At 37.8% G+C, this 11,515-nt stretch overlaps 1 protein-coding gene across 2 annotated transcripts in view; it reads right to left on the bottom strand.

The window, feature by feature from the left end:
* Positions 1-466: 466 nt before the first annotated feature.
* The window catches only part of mcf2lb (mcf.2 cell line derived transforming sequence-like b), a 55,074-nt gene continuing 44,025 nt past the window's right edge, over positions 467-11,515 (bottom strand). The window contains exons 21-29 of one of the 2 annotated variants that reach the window (XM_051710961.1): positions 11,094-11,219; positions 10,195-10,416; positions 8,136-8,228; positions 7,214-7,292; positions 7,023-7,080; positions 6,824-6,942; positions 6,555-6,620; positions 4,718-4,827; positions 467-4,633 (exon numbers count right to left, since the gene is read on the bottom strand). In XM_051710961.1, coding sequence (XP_051566921.1) covers positions 4,556-4,633; positions 4,718-4,827; positions 6,555-6,620; positions 6,824-6,942; positions 7,023-7,080; positions 7,214-7,292; positions 8,136-8,228; positions 10,195-10,416; positions 11,094-11,219 — 951 coding nt within the window. In that variant the 3' untranslated portion in view covers positions 467-4,555. The remainder of the gene's footprint in view (positions 4,634-4,717; positions 4,828-6,554; positions 6,621-6,823; positions 6,943-7,022; positions 7,081-7,213; positions 7,293-8,135; positions 8,229-10,194; positions 10,417-11,093; positions 11,220-11,515) is intronic. The other variant, XM_051710962.1, reaches the window with a different exon arrangement.

Here is an 11,515-nt window from a genome sequence, read left to right as displayed (position 1 = left end):
CGTTCACCACATTAAGCTCCGCCCATTTCTTCTGAGCCCAGTACTTCAGCCTACTGATGCTTTCTAGCTACAACACATTCAAACCTATTACTGTAAATGCCCAACACTTTCACGAATAACGTTCATTTTAACATTATTAAATTTTAAAATGCTTAACAGGTTATTAATGTACATTCAAATGGTTAGAAATATACTTTGTGAGCCAAGTTAGACTATATTTAAAATTTAATTTAGGCCTTTGTTCATATTTGTTTTGAATACATGAGAACATGAATAACAACTACATTACAATTGTACAATATATTATATGATAGATTGCAATATATATTAATATTAAGTGTTACCAAAATATTTTAAATGTTTTAAATAATTTGGCCCAAAAATTATGGTTGGGCTCACTTATTACATTTAATAACTAAACCAAGCCTCCCCCTTTCCAGCAATAAAACAGACAAAAATAGTCAATGATAGTTTTATTTTTAACATTCACATATAAAATAAGATGGATCTGTAAACATACAATTCTACATTCAGTACAAATGGCACAGGGTGATCACAGTCACTTTGAGAAACAACATCTGCATATACAGTTGAAGTCAGAAGTTTACATACACTTTAGCCAAATATATTTAAACTCATTTTTTCACAATTCCTGACATTTAATCGTAGAAAGCATTCCCTGTCTTAGGTCAGTTAGGATCACTGCTTTATTTTAAAAAGGTGAAATGTTAGAATAATAGTAGAGAGAATTATTTATTTCAGCTTTTATTTCTTTCATCACATTCCCAGTGGGTCAGAAGTTTACATACAATTTGGTAGTATTTGGTAGCATTGCCTATAAATTGTTGAACTTGGGTCAAATGTTCTGGGTAGTCTTCCACAAGCTTCTCACAATAAGTTGCTGGAATTTTGGCCCATTCCTCCAGACAGAACTGGTGTAACTGAGTCAGGTTTGTAGGCCTCCTTGCTCGCACACGCTTTTTCAGTTCTGCCCACAAATTTTCTTTCGGATTGAGGTCAGGGCTATCTGATGGCCACTCCAGTACCTTGACTTTGTTGTTCTTAAGCCATTTTGCCACACATTTGGAGGTATGCTTGGGGTCACTGTCCATTTGGAAGACCCATTAGCAACCAAGCTTTAACTTCCTGGCTGATGTCTTGAGATGTTGCTTCATCCACATGAAGTATATATCCACATCATTTTCCTTCCTCATGATGCCATCTATTTTGTGAAGTGTGCCAGTCCCTCCTGCAGCAAAGCACCCCCACAACATGATGCTGCCACCCCAATGCTTCATGGTTGGGATGGTGTTCTTCGGCTTGCAAGCTTCACCCTTTTTCCTCCAAACATAACGATAATCATTATGGCCAAACAGTTTAATATTTGTTTCAACAGACTAGAGGACATTTCTCCAAAAAGTAAGATCTTTGTCCCCACGTGCACTTGCAAACTGTAGTCTGGCTTTTTTATGGCGGTATTGGAGCAGTGGCTTATTCCTTGCTGAGCAGCCTTTCAGGTTATGTCGATATAGGACTCATTTTACTGTGGATATAGATACTTTTCTACCTGTTTTCTCCAGAATCTTCACAAGGTCCTTTGCTGTTGGTCTGGGATTGATTAGCCCTTTTTGCACCAAACTATGTTCATCTCTAGGAGACAGAATGTGTCTCCTTCCTGAATGGTATGATGGCTGCGTGATCCCATGGTGTTTATACTTGCGTACTATTGTTTGTACAGATGAACGTGGTACCTTCAGGCATTTGGAAATTGCTCCTAAGCATGAACCAGACTTGTGGAGGTCCACAATTTTTTTTCTGAGGTCTTGGCTGATTTCTTTTGATTTTCCCAAGATGTCAAGCAAAGAGGCACTGAGTTTGAAGGTAGGCCTTAAAATACATCCACAGGTACACCTCCAGTTGACTCCAATTAGCCTATCAGAAGCTAATTGGCTAATTGCCTAAAGGCTTGACATCATTTTCTGGAATTTTCCAAGCTGCTTAGGCACAGTTAACTTAGTGTATGTAAACTTTGACCCACTGGAGTTGTGATGTAGTCAATTAAAAGTGAAACAATCTGTCTGTAAACAACTGTTGGAAAAATTACTTGTGTCATGCACATAGTAGATGTCCTAAATGACTTGCCAAAACTATAGTTTGCTAATATGAAATCTGTGGAGGGGTTAAAAAATTGTAATGTAAACTTGTAAACCTCTGACTTCAACTTTATGATATGCTTGTTAACATGTCGGCCCTAGTTTCCTGCATTGATTGAACACACAGATAATACAACTGTTTACATGCATTCACACAGATAATCACAGGACTTGACAATAGACATGCCATATCCCAGTATGGACACCATCACTGTGGCATATTTTACTAACGGTATAAGGGTTAAGGGATATGAAACTTGTATCACAGCTTTTTATGAGACAGTATGTAAAGCACTGGCACAGGATTTTCAGTGGAATGCATTATTTTGGTGCTTTCTCTTTAAGATTATACACTTAAAAATAAAGGTTCATCTATACCTTCAGCAAAGAACATTCTTCTTTCACTAGTCTTTTTTCACTGTATATGTTTTTTTTTTTTTTTTTGGAAGGCCAAAAAGTTTTTAATGTTACACTATAGGTTAGTCAGTGTCAGAGACTATGTAGCCCAAGATGAATGGGAGAAATTGGAACACCTAATATGGCAGATGTAGAAAAGGAAGTCCTGCCTTAAAGGTTAAAGAGCCAATCACCTTTTAGATACAGACATTGTCTGTCAGTTAACTCGAGAACGCACACGCACATTAGCTGGACCAGTCAGAAAAATATAATTTTTAGCGTGATCTGAGCTGAAGAAGTACAATTTATGATACCAGTGAGCTGTACTTTTATGCCGGTGTTGTGAGAAATCAAGTCCCCCATTAAAATCGGGCCTCCCTCTGATGTCAAAGCAATTCCATTGGTTGAGGGACCTATTAATGGGTACTATATTCACTGCCTGAGTAGAAGTCCTTTAAAATCATTTTATGATGTGTGTCAATATAACTTTGAAAATATGACATTTAATGACTTTTAAACCATAAGTTACACATAATAGTATATAACTGAAGTTATAGATTGTGAAATTAAAGATGTGTTGTTGTTTGTGTTTTTCAGTTAGCCTAGACTTCAATGACATGCTATCATGATAGCATGATAGGTTTTTGCTCAGGCATTATAAACGTTTACCCCCATGGGGACTCGATTTACCAGGCGGACTCAATTTATCATGACACCGGTTGTCCCCACAGAAAATATCTGCCCGGAAGCATTCTCAACATGGCCACCCAGTGGACTGACTTGCCTTGAAAGGGACTTTGGTCAGTGTATTGGTTTCTGGGTTCTTTCAAGCACCAGCACATACTGTATATGGCTTTCTGAAGAACTAGAGAAGTTTGTTGTGGTAGAGTAAGTTGTTAGTAGGAGAATAAGGTTCTCCTTCAGCATCATGCTTTAATTGGCTCCTATTGGCTCTAACTGGAACCTTTACTTTTAAGAGTACACAGAACTTGAAAGTAGATGTTTTAAAGGGGTTATGGCACGCCTTTTTTTAATAATAATATAATAATAAATTTGTAAAATATAATTATTTTCTACCCTCATTCTGACCCTCTGTCAGAAACACTCGGTTTTGGTGTTGTATCTCCTTTAAGACTTGACAGTAAACACCCACTGTTATGATTGGCTCTTGGATGTCCTGCTCTCTCCTTGCCATCTCACTGCTCACTGCTCACCACTACTGGGCAGGGCTACTTAAGTTATAAGGTAAAGTAGGAGTTGATGTGTTGTTATGGAGGTGGTCAGATGCAAATTTCTACCACAGTGTGACATCACAATGTGGAGGAAGTAGAGAATGAGGCATTTTGGCAGCTTGGTTTCAACAAATGCTCTTTTTGCAGTGAGGAGGAAGTTTTGAGTTCTGAAACCTCTTATATGTCATGATCAAGGAACATTTGATTCCGCACAGTTGATGTCATGTCATGTCCCCTTTAAATCTCCCATTTTCCTCTTTTCAAGAGATTTTTTTTTCACATGAAATAAAGTGTATAGTAGCCCCAAATAGTATTCAGACAATTAAGGAAACTTAAATTTTTAAATGTCATTGCATTTAATAACAAAATTGTCATTTGCAAACAAATTACAGTATGCTAGACCTTTTCTCAAACATTTTTAGTGGATGTATGAAGTCAATTCCCCTCAAGTTCACACAGGTTCACACAAGTTGACACATAAACTATGCATGTTCCACTAATGTTTGACAACCAGAAATGTCCAAATACTTTTTGCCTTAATTTTGAACCATATTGTTTCATCATTTAAAATCTAAGAAACTTATTTTTGTGAAAAGTGTGCTATCTTTTTGTAAAATAAATGCCACTTGTGTACACTAGTTTGCATATAATGCAATGACATTTATACTGTACATTTTTAACAGTGGATTAAGTGTCCAAATACTTTTTGTAGCCACTTTATATGCTGTACACTGATTGCACATAGCCCCCCCCCGTACAAACACAAACACACTCTCATTTCTCAGAATTCTCAGTCTCTTCAGAACCCTGGATCTCCTCTGCTATCCTCATAGACTGTGGTTCATCTTCACACTGAAATCAAGAGTTAATGCTTGAAACATGACACCCTTTAGATCTCTGAAAGACTGACTGTGAAAAACAGATGTGGTCTCATACCAGCTTCTCTTCCCTCTCCTCCTCTGGGTCTGAGGTCATCTGCTCCTCAGCACTAAAGTACCCATCATGCTCCATAGAGGCATCCAGAGAGAGAGATCCTTTAGACCAACCTGAGAAAAGAGCAGACAGAGGAACATGAAAGAAGTGAGAGAAAAATATGTTCAGATTTATAAGGATAGTTCACCCAAAATAAAAATTCAGTTATCATTTAGCCACCCTCATGTCTTATATACTGTATTAGGCAGAATGTTAAGGACTGACAGCTTCAGTCAACATTCACTTTCATAGTATCTTTTTTCCATGCAATGAAATTGAATGGTGACTGAAGCTGTTAACAAATAGCCTAACACCTCCATTTGTGTTCCATGGAAGAAGGACAGTCAAACAGGTTTTGAGCAATACGGGGGTAAGTAAATGATGACAAAATTTTAATTTTTGGGTGAACTATATGGCACAGGGTAAAAAAAGGTACAGTTAGATTTTGTAAGTTTGTTTTGCTGGGCAAGTGAACTCAATAAGTGCCATGTAGATGTGACAAAGAAACTAAACAACCACTGAAACCTTACCGTGACAGGAGACAGACTGGTGAACATTTCCCAGACCACAGAGAGAGAGAGAGAGAGAGCGTATGCATGTTTGCATGTGTGTCTGTGTGTGTCAATAGGAATGTTCCAGGTGCAATATAAGTTAATCTCTATAAGCAGCATCTATGGCATGCTGTCAGTTATCACAGAAAATAATTTTGACTCATCCCTCATCATGAAAAAACAAGTAAAATTGTGTTTACAGTAATGCACTTACAATGGAAGTCCATAATAATGAGTTTAAAATTAAGTTTAATTAAAATTATGGTCTGTGGTAATCAACAGTACGTTACAGTTGCTGTTTTGAACCCCGGATATTCTTTTAAAGAGGCAGATGTGGTTGATAATCTAGGACAAGTCAGCACCTTTTAGAAAGCATCAGATGAGACACACACACAACCTAAAAGCACATGCTACCCTATTAAAACCTCGTCAGAGTATGCGTGCATGTGCATATACGTGTGTACTCAGTATGTGTACCTCTCCTACGACTCTGAAACAGGCTTGATGTACTGAACCACCTGACTCCGCCCAAGTTAGGGTGTGCCCCTGTTTCTGAGAGGAAAATAACCAATCAGAACGTGTTTTGCTTTTTAGTTATTTCTCAGCATGCCACATGCCCTGAGGTACACCTGTCTCCTTAAGTGCCTCTACATAAGTGCCAAAAATACCATAATGTCAGGAATGGCATCCATTCTGTTCTTGCCTTTCCAAAAAATAATGGTAAAAAAAGGTTAGTTCACTCAAAAATGTAAATTATGTTAGCATTTACAAACTCTAATGCTGTTCTAAACCCGTATGACTTCTGTGGAACACAAAGGAGACATCTAATATAATGTTGACACTTTTGTATTGCCTTTTTGACCTTTTTGGAGCTTGACAGTCTGGTCAGTGTGTGATTTCATAGTACAAAATGGAAAAGGGCAGTATTAAACTTTCTTCAAAAAGTCTCCTTTTGTGTTCCACAGAAGAAAGAAAGTCATACCAGCTTGGAATAACATCAGGTAAATGTAAATGAGTAAATGATGATGAATTTTCATTTTGGGTGAACTATTCCTTTAACAGTCCGTAATTATTCTGCCTTTATTCCTTACAGAGCTCTGCATAAGGTTCACTTTGGTCCCTTGGTGACAATGAAGCAGTTATTTTTAACATCTGGAATTTTCTATTTTTATTTTAAAATCTATCAGGGGAGCAGATATCAAGAACAAAGGAAGTCCATGTTTGATTTTCAGAATGTTGAAATAGGTCACCTAAAGGTGTGGGGTCACTCCGGATATCCTGTCGTTTTGGTTTTGTCTCAGAGCTGCAAGAAGACCCTGTAATCCACCAAAGAAACAGAAAGAAGTAGGATAGTTCAATTAAAATGGAAAAGCAGCTTGGACATTTTGCTAAATATCTCCTTTTGTTTTCCATAGACAAAGAAAAATGACATGACGATGAGTAGATGATGGCACAATTTTCATTTTTTATACCTTTAATAGGCAGGAAGCTCATTCCAAATAATATTTTTTCCCCTTACCCTTTGTTCTCTCTGTCATTCTGGGTTCAGGGATATTCTCAAGTTCTTTGCCTCTTTCTTCCTCAGTCTTCTGTTTCTCCACTCCTCCACTCCTAAGATTACTATCATTTCTCACCAGTCTAATGACATCATGAATTTCATGTTGTGTAATTTGTTCAAATTATCTTTAAACTGTAGTTGAGAGTGTGTGTGTGTGTACCTGTTAGTTGAGCTGGTATCTGAGGTGAACTGATCAGGAGGCCTCTGTTGTCTTGCCTCTGCATAATAAAAATGTACGTACCTTTGTGTTAGATTTGTATTTTGAAAAGTCATCGTTTGAAATGCATTTCATATAATTAACCCCTTTGCCTACTGTTAATTTCAAAACAATCCTAAAAACCAACCTCTTACCTTTGCAGGCCTCCAGCTGTCCTGTTAGAAGTTTCCGTATTTCTGTCACCCAGATGGTCTTAACCTCCTCAGACATGGCCTACATGACCACATAAATCACAGAGAGACATATACACTGGTGGCCAAAAGTTTGGAATAATGTACAGATTTTGCTGTTTCGGAAGGAAATTGGTACTTTAATTCACCAAAGTGGCATTCAACTGATCACAAAGTATAGTCAGGACATTACTGATGTAAAAAAACAGCACCATCACTATTTGAAAAAAGTCATTTTTGATCAAATCTAGACAGGCCCCATTTCCAGCAGCCATCACTCAAACACCTTATCCTTGAGTAATCATGCTAAATTGCTAATTTGGTACTAGAAATCATTTGCCATTATATCAAACACTGCTGAAAGCTAATAACTGGAAAACAGTGATATGGATCTTAACCCCATTGAGCTTTTGTGGGATCAGCTAGACTGTAAGGTGCGTGAGACAAGACAAGACAGCCACATCTATGGCAAGTGCTACAGGAAGCGTGAGGTGAAATGTCACCTGAGTATCTGGACAAACAGACAGCTAGAATGCCAAGGATCTGCAAAGCTGTCATTGCTGCATGTGGAGGATTTTTTGATGAGAACTCTTTGAAGTAGTTTAATTTTTTTTTTTTCAAATTGTAATAGTAATTTTTCACGTTATTAATGTCCTGACTATACACTATGATCAGTTAAATAACACTTTGGTGAATAAAAGTACCAATTTCTTTCCATAAGAGCAACATCTGTACATTATTCCAAACTTTTGGCCGCTAGTGTATATAAACCCAAGATGTGACATTTGGTTAGTGCACACTTAACACATGTAACATAAATTTGAACTTAAAGTCTCTATATTAGTCCTCCACCGCCAGACACAAACACCCACACTCCTATACTCACCTGTACTGTGTATACCTCATCCCTTGAACTGGACCAGATCTCAAACTTCTTGCTGTCCCCTTTAGCATGCTCTGTTATTCCAATAGCACTCATCTAATACAGACAGAAAAGAGAACACAAAAGAGACAGAAGAATTTAACTAAAGATAGGTACTATGCTATTTTTTTTTTACTTTTATCAAAATAAAACTTTGCCATAGAAAGTAAAAAAAAAAAAAAAAAAAAAATTTGTTGTGGCTTAACCAATTTAAATGTTTACAATATGCAAATCAGACATATTAATGTGCACAAATTGATCTCAAAAGTGAAAGACACCACAAAAATTGTCATAACTTTTCGGTTTTGATGTGAAACTTTTCTCAAAAGTTTGTTTTTTTGGACAAAATATTAAATACACTTTTTGCCCTTTTTAATGCCCACTACAATTCTCATGAAAAAAGACCCAATGATAATTAATGAAATAATGCATTTGTTTTTTAAACAAAATGTCACTTCAGGAAAAAGATATTTGCAAGATGCTAACTGAAGCTAATTTGGATGCAGAATATTGAGGAAAGTCAAGATTCTTCAGACCAACCAAAATCATAATTTATGCCTTAAGTACCTCCCATTTAATTAAACTCACTATTTAGAAAACCGGCACAGAGTGCAACAGAAGAGCAGTGACCTATCAGAATGAGGTCACCAATTACTTGGAAAATACACTGCCTGGCCAAAAAAAAAAGTCGCCATTTGGATTTAAATAAGCAGATACTTTAGAGCCTATGACTGGATCATTATTGCAGTTTTTAATACATTTCAGCTGGCAACAATTATTTTAACCCTAACTGATCCAGTGTGTAGCTTCTCATTTCTAAAACAACCATGTCGGAAGACATAGCCCGTGGTCGTGGAAAAGATGTTACTGTGTTTCAGAAGGGGCAAATTATTGGCCTACATCAAGTAAAGAAAACAACTAAGGAGATTGCTGAAATCACTGGAACTGGGTTAAGAACTGTCCAACGCATTAGTAAAACCTGGAAGGATAGTGGTAAACCGTCAGCTACAAGGAAGAAATGTGGTCAGAAAAAAATCTTGAATGATCGTGATCGGAGATCACTAAACACTTGATGAAGTCACACTGCAAAAAATCGACAGTAGAACACACGGCTATGATTAATAGTGAAAGTAAAAGCATTTCCACACACACAATGCGACGAGAACTTACAAGATTGGGACAAAACAGCTGTGTGGCCACAAGAAAGCCACCTGTTACTGAGGCTAATCGGAAAAAACGAATTAAATTTGCTAGGGAGCATAAAGATTGGACTGTGGAGCAAAGGAAAAAGGTAATGTGTTCTGATGAGTCCAGATTTACCCTATTCCAAAGCGATGGGCACGAAAGGGTAAGAAGGGAAGTGCATGAAGCGATGTACTCGTCATGCATAGTGCCCACTGTACAAGCCTCTGGAGGCAGTGTTATGATCTGGGGTTGCTTCAGTTGGTCAAGTCTAGGCTCAGCAACATTATGCGGCAATAAAATGAAGTCAGCTGACTACCTGAATGTACTAAATGACCAGGTTATCCCATCAATGGATTTTTTCTTCCCTGACGGCACAGGCATATTCCAGGATGACAATGCCAGGATTCATCAGGCTTAAATTGTGAAAGAGTGGTTCAGGGAGCATGAGGAATCATTTTTCCACATGAATTGGCCAACACAGAGTCCTGACCTTAACCCCATTGAAAGTCTTTTGGATGTGTTGGAGAAGACTTTACGGATTGGTTCGACTCTCCCATCATCCATTCAAGATCTCGGCCAAAAATGTATGCAACTCAGGATGGAAATAAATGTTGTGACGTTGCATAAGGTTGTTGAAACAATGCCACGACGAATGCGTGCCATAATCAAAGCTAAAGGCAGCCCAACGCAATATTCGAGTATGCAACTTTTTTTTTTGGCCAGGCAGTGTATTTAGCTTAGTATTATTACTCAGTAAATATGCTGTACAGTATACTTAAAGAAGGCTGACACACTCTCTCTATGCCCAAGACTATTGCTACCTCCCACACATACTCACGCTGAGCTCCTGTTTGAAGCTATAGGAAGGGGCTTTCTCGTATCCCTCCCCACTCTCTTCTCGTCTCTTGCAGAAGAGTAGTGCTTTCTCATGCAGGAACAGGTGTCTCTGCATGGGCTTAAACCTTGCAAGCTCCATTACCTTCACGTGACCTCTCTTATGCTCTGCCCACACACTGAACGACCCCTGCATCAGCAGGCGACCAAGGTCTCCAAGGTTACCCTGCAAGAAAGCAATGACTATTAGTTGCAATGGGTTGTACAGGGACAGAATTTTTTTTTAGCTGTATGTGCATGTTCAGCTATATTTTGGAGACAACTTTTTCCTCAGAAGTTGTCTAAATCTGACAAAATCTCCTGTGGATGTCCTCAAAGGTAAAAATGATTCAAAAATAAAGTAAATGTACTTTTATATTATCATTATTTTAAATGCATGAAGTGTTTTTAGTGGTGGGGTTAGGGTTAGTCTGTAATAATAAGGGGACAAACACTGAAGGTTCATAACCCCTGTTGTTTTTGTTCTTACAGATTTATCATCTTCTTTTGGCTGGGAATCTATGGCAGCACATATGGTAAAAAGTTTTAAAATTAGCAAAGTGATTGGAGTCTGTATAGTCCTCTGACCAATTCAAACCCTCTAGCACCACAACAACTGAAATTTTACTCTTTCTTCTGCTTATAAATTCTTCCCTCATGCGAACCTCAGAGAAGTCATTGATTTGAATCTCCACCCACTAAATAGGCCGCCATCTTGGATTGTGATGAAAATTGTTTAACTGCTTCTCCTATAACTTTGTCCAGCCTATATATCTTTATAAAACATTTTTAGGTTTATTTACAAACAATAGAAGTCTGTAATGTCACCATTTAGAGAGCTACAAAAGCATGTCTGTGTTTTACCTCATATCCAGTGATGGCGATGAGATGCATTGAGTCATTTACAGCCTTCAGGATGCCCAGTATGGAGGAAAGAGCTGCCTGCAGCTCCACTGACCCCTCACAGCCTTTACTGTATTTAATCATCTCCTACAATACACAAAGCACATTTCTTTTACTCTGCTTCACAACAGTCAAATATTCTCAAACAATCTACTGACTTAAACCTACAACCATGACTGGGTTGGACAAGCTGCTGAAAACCCAATAGGTGTTGTCGATGTTCAAATGTAAGAGGTCATATCAGCTGTGTTTAATTAGCTGAAAGCTGTCTACATAGTACATCAAACTCTTTTATTTGAATGAATGAATGAATGAACGTTACATTTTATATAGCGCTTTTCTGACACTGCACTCAAAGCGCTTTACACAGTGAACAGGGGAGT

Source organism: Myxocyprinus asiaticus, chromosome 11 (genome assembly GCF_019703515.2).
Source record: "Myxocyprinus asiaticus isolate MX2 ecotype Aquarium Trade chromosome 11, UBuf_Myxa_2, whole genome shotgun sequence".
Classification (NCBI taxonomy): Eukaryota; Metazoa; Chordata; class Actinopteri; order Cypriniformes; family Catostomidae; genus Myxocyprinus; species Myxocyprinus asiaticus.
The sequence above is the reverse complement of the archived record's forward strand: the minus strand, read 5'-3'. Positions and strand labels throughout refer to the sequence as shown.